This window comes from Phascolarctos cinereus, unplaced genomic scaffold (genome assembly GCF_003287225.1).
Source record: "Phascolarctos cinereus isolate Bilbo 61053 unplaced genomic scaffold, phaCin_HiC Scaffold_1055;HRSCAF=1713, whole genome shotgun sequence".
Lineage (NCBI taxonomy): Eukaryota > Metazoa > Chordata > Mammalia > Diprotodontia > Phascolarctidae > Phascolarctos > Phascolarctos cinereus.
In genome coordinates this window covers 1,202-6,174 of record NW_027555217.1, presented here as the reverse complement: position 1 = coordinate 6,174, position 4,973 = coordinate 1,202, and the positions used below count along the sequence as shown (strand labels likewise).

Below are 4,973 nucleotides of genomic sequence, written 5' to 3'. Positions count from 1 at the left end.
CACATCCCCACCAGAATCTGTCATTTTCCTTTTCTGTCAGGATGGCCAATCTGAGGTAGTGTGAATTGATACATCAAAGTTGTTTTCATTTGCATTTCTCTAATTAATAGTGATTTACAGCTTTCATTATTATTGTTAGCTTTGATTTCTGCATCGAAAGCTCTGTTTATATTCCTTAATCCTGACAGGAATCTTATTCATTTTTTCACATGTCATGTGATATATGCCTCAAGCACGGTCAACAGTTACTCAGGACATATTAGGCTCAGGCTCATCTCATGGCCAAGAGGTCATCCCCAAGCATCTTGCATGCCATATTTCCAGGGATCAAAATAGATGCAAATGCTCTCCCAATACTAAGTACCTCTAGCTCAGCCAGCATATCTCCCTCCCTGAAAGCCCATGGAAGGATAACACTAAATTTTTGCTCCTTTAGAGGCCTCTGCAGAGGGGAGGGATATCTTCTTACCCAGGGAGCCTAAATACTCTCTGAAACTACATCTAGGGACTCAGAATCACAATCTAGTTAGATGGGGATGTTCCTACACTCCTTATATCACGAAGAATCACTCTAGTAGATTATCTGATGGACATAAAGTGGTGTCCATAGTCTATAAACCTTTCCAAACTGAAAAGGTTTTTCTCCAGAATTAATTCTTTGATGCTGAGCAAGTTGTGTCTTCAGGCTGAAGGTCCTCCCACATTCACTGCATTCATAAGGTCTCTCTCCAGTATGAATGCTCTGATGTTGAGTAAAAGATACATTCAGCTGGAAAGCCTTCCCTTATACATTATATTCATAAGGTATAAATTTGGCCTTCCCACATTCACTACATACATAAGGTTTTTCTCCAGCATGAATTTTTGATATCTAATAAGATCTGAATTGCAATGTAGGCCTTCCCACACTCCTCACATTCGTGAGGAATCTCACTAGGATGAATTCTCTGATGGAGAACTACTGTCCTCAGTCTAAAGGCCTTTCTACATGCATTACTCTCTTAATATTTCTCTCCTAAAAAAATTGTTTAAAAAAGTATCTCTCCTTAATGCTTTAAGTTATACTCTCACTCTGAAGGTCTTCTGACATTCATTACATCCATAAGGTTTCTCTTCAGTATGAATTTTTTAATGTCGATTAAGATCTGAGTTGTGGGGGAAAGCCTTCCCATATTCCTTACATTCAAAAAGAATTGTCTCTAATATGAATTTTCTGATGTTCACTAAGTTTTGTCTTAATCCCGAAGGCCTTCCCACATTCACTACATTTATAAGGTTTCTCTCCAGTATGAATACTTTGGTGTCGAATAAGTGCTGAGTTGCAGGCAAAAGCCTTCCCACACTCCTTACATTCATAAAGCATCTTCCCAGTATGAATTCTCTGGTGCACATAAAGTAGTGTCTTACTCCTGAAGGCCTCCATACATTCACTACATTCATAAGCTTTCTCTACTGTATGAATTTTTTGATGTCGAGTAAAATCTGAGTTGTACAGGAAACCCCTCCCACACCCCTTACATTCATAAAGAAAATCTCCAGTATGAAGTTTCTGATGCTTAGTATGATGTGACTTCCTCCTGAAGGCCTTTCCACACTCACTACATTCATAAGGCTTCTCTCCACTATGAATTGTCTGATGCACAGTAAGCCCTGACTTAATCCTGAAGGCCTTTCCACATTCACTACATTCATAAGGCTTCTCTTCAGTATGACGTCTCTGATGCTCAGTAAGATGTGACTTCTTCCAGAAGGCCTTTCCACATTCACTGCATTCATAAGCCTTCTCTCCAGTATGAATTCTCTGATGCAGTCTAAGTTGTATCTTAATCCTGAAGGCCTTCCCACATTCATTACATTCATAAGGATTATCTCCAGTATGAATTCTCTGATGTCGAGTAAGATTTCCCTTCCAAGTGAAGGCCTTCCCACATATACTACATTTATAAGGATTCTCTCTAGTATGAATTCTCTGATGCAGGCTAAGTTGTATCTTAATCCTGAAGGCCTTCCCACATTCATTACATTCATAAGGATTATCTCCAGTATGAATTCTCTGATGTCGAGTAAGATTTCCCTTCCACATGAAGGCCTTCCCACATTCACTACATTCATAAGGTTTCTCTCCAGTATGAATTCTGTGATGCACAGTAACCTCTGACTTACCCTGGAAGGACTTCCCACATTCACTACATTCATAAGGTTTCTCTCCACTATGAACTGTCTGATGTACAGTAAGCCCTGACTTATTCCTGAAAGCCTTCCCACACTGAATACATTCGTAAGGTTTCTCTCCAGTATGAACTGTCTGATGCACAATAAGCCCTGACTTACTCCTAAAGGCCTTCCCACACTGACTACATTCATAAGGTTTCTCTCCAGTATGAACTCTCTGATGCACAATAAGCCCTGACTTACTCCTGAAGGCCTTCCCACATATACTACATTTATAAGGTTTCTCCCAGTATGAATCTCTGATGCAGTGAAAGTTGTTTCTTAATCCTAAAGGCCTTCCCACATTCACTACATTCATAAGGTTTCTCTCCAGTATGAATTCTCTGATGTTGAGTAAGGTTTTTCTTGCAAGTGAAGGCCTTCCCACATACATTACATTTATAAGGTTTCTCCCCAGTATGAATTCTTTGATGCACTCTAAGTTCTATCTTAATCCTGTAGGCCTTTCCACATACACTACATTTATAAGGTTTCTCTCCAGTATGAATTCTTTGATGCAGTGAAAGTTGTTTTTTAATCCTGAAGGCCTTTCCACATACACTACATTTATAAGGTTTCTCCCCAGTGTGAATTCTCTGATGCATTCTAAGTTCTATCTTAATCCTGTAGGCCTTTCCACATACACTACATTTATAAGGATTATCTCCAGTATGAATCATCAGATGTCGAGTAAGACTTCCCTTCAAAGTGAAGGCCTTCCCACACATACTACATTTATAAGTATTTTCTCTAGTATGAATTCTCTGATGCAGTGAAAGTTGTATCTTAATACTAAAGGCCTTCCCACATACACTACATTCATAAGGTTTCTCTCCAGTATGAACTCTCTGATGCAGTGAAAGTTGTTGCTTAACCCTGAAGGCCTTCCCACATACACTACATTCATAAGGTTTCTCTCCAGTATGAACTGTCTGATGTAGTGAAAGTTGTTGCTTAATCCTGAAGGCTTTCGCACATTTAATACATTCATAAGGTCTCTCTCCAGAATGAACTGTCTGATGTAGTGAAAGTTGTTTCTTAATCCTGAAGGCTTTCCCACATTCAATACATTCATAAGGTTTCTCTCCAGTATGAATTCTCTGATGTTGAATAAGACTTGTCTTGCAAGTAAAGGCCTTTCCACATACATTACATTTATAAGGTTTTTCCCAGTATGAATCTCTGATGCAGTGAAAGTTGTTGCTTAATCCTGAAGGCTTTCCCACATTCACTACATTCATAAGGTTTCTCTCCAGTATGAATTCTCTGATGCAGTGAAAGCTGTTTCTTAATCCTGAAGGCCTTCCCACATTCACTACATTCATAAGGTTTCTCTCCAGCATGAATTCTCTGATGCACAGCAAGATGATTCTTGCTCCTGAAGACCTTCCCACATTCATTACATTCAGGAGGTTTATCTCCAGTAAATTCTCTGCTCCCTGAAAGGAAGAATAAAGAGCCAATTAACCCTGCCTTTTTCCCCCTTTCCCAAAGTTCTTAGTTGCTCAAAGATTTTAGAACTGATGAAGCTGCCTCCGCCCAATATTCTAACTTCCTTAAAGGCCTCAATGATTTAACCACCTAATCTAGCTTTAACCACACCACAGGCCCCCCAGACTCAATATAGCTAGTGGCCCTAGCTAGCCACTGCCTCTGAATCCAATTCATGTATTTGAACAGGTGTATTCTTATACTCAACCACAATCACATCATCCATTTAGCCCAAGACAGGCCCATGGTACCTTACTATCCATCTTGACCAAACAGCACCACAAAGCTAGCCAAACAGAGGGCAGCACAACCAGGATGTATGACTACCAAACACAGAAGGACCCCCCAGCATTACCTAATCCCTTAACAAATCCATCCTGCCTTTTTAATACTCATCATTTCTATTATGTAATTGCATTGTTACCCTCTAAAAATCCATCTTGCTTTCTCCTAAGTTCCTGGTTCTCTTGGAAACCAGCCTACTTCTGAGGGGCATCAATCCTCAATAAATGCCAATACTTGGATTAGAAGTGGTCTGAGTCTGAATTCTTTGATATTTTTATTTCCCTTTTTTTAATTAATTAATTTTTTGGTGAGGCAACTGTGATTAAGTGACTTGCCCAGAGTCACACAGCTAGAAAGTATTATGTGTTTGAGGCCAGATTTGAACTCAGGTCCTCCTGAGTTCAAATCCATGTCCAGTGCTCTATCCACTGTGCCATTTAGCTGCCCCTGAATTCTTTGAGATGGTGTTGCCAACAACACACCAAGAAACCGCAACAGAACTATTCTCTTGCCTTCTCACCTGAGATGACAAGTCTCACTAGTCTTTCGCTAAGGATCAGTTTATCTTATGTGAAAGTATGAAGACTCAAAGGTAACATACGTAAATGAAATGACTAAGGATGAAATTAACCCTTAATTCTGCTGTACGTGGTTGACATTTGAAAGGAATAAGACTATTCAGAAAAAAAAAACACATGACTTTGAGAACTTCCAAATGTAGTCTTACCATATGAGCTTAAAATAGTAAGGGAAAAAAAAGATTGAACAGAAAGGAAATAGGAACTTAGAGTGAGGAGAAGAAATAAATAGATGAAGTAAAGAGAATAAACAAGAAAGATGAGGGGGGAAATGTGACAATTGCTGCCAGAAATTTCCTCAAAAAATCCAACATATCTACTTTGTAAGGAATTGATTAAAACTTATAAGAGTAAGACATACAAGTATTTCTGACAAGAGAAATTATTAATATTGACCTGAAACATTAC

At 39.0% G+C, this 4,973-nt stretch overlaps 1 protein-coding gene across 1 annotated transcript; it reads right to left on the bottom strand.

Annotated features, from left to right (window-relative positions):
* Window positions 1–659: 659 nt before the first annotated feature.
* LOC110204724 (uncharacterized) lies at window positions 660–3,395 on the bottom strand (the record flags this gene model as incomplete). The annotated part of the gene is made up of 2 exons (XM_078152361.1): window positions 660–2,425; window positions 2,508–3,395. Coding segments are annotated over 2 exons (2,130 nt in total), but the record flags the coding sequence as incomplete, so codon positions are not given.
* Between the last annotated feature and the right edge of the window lie 1,578 nt (window positions 3,396–4,973).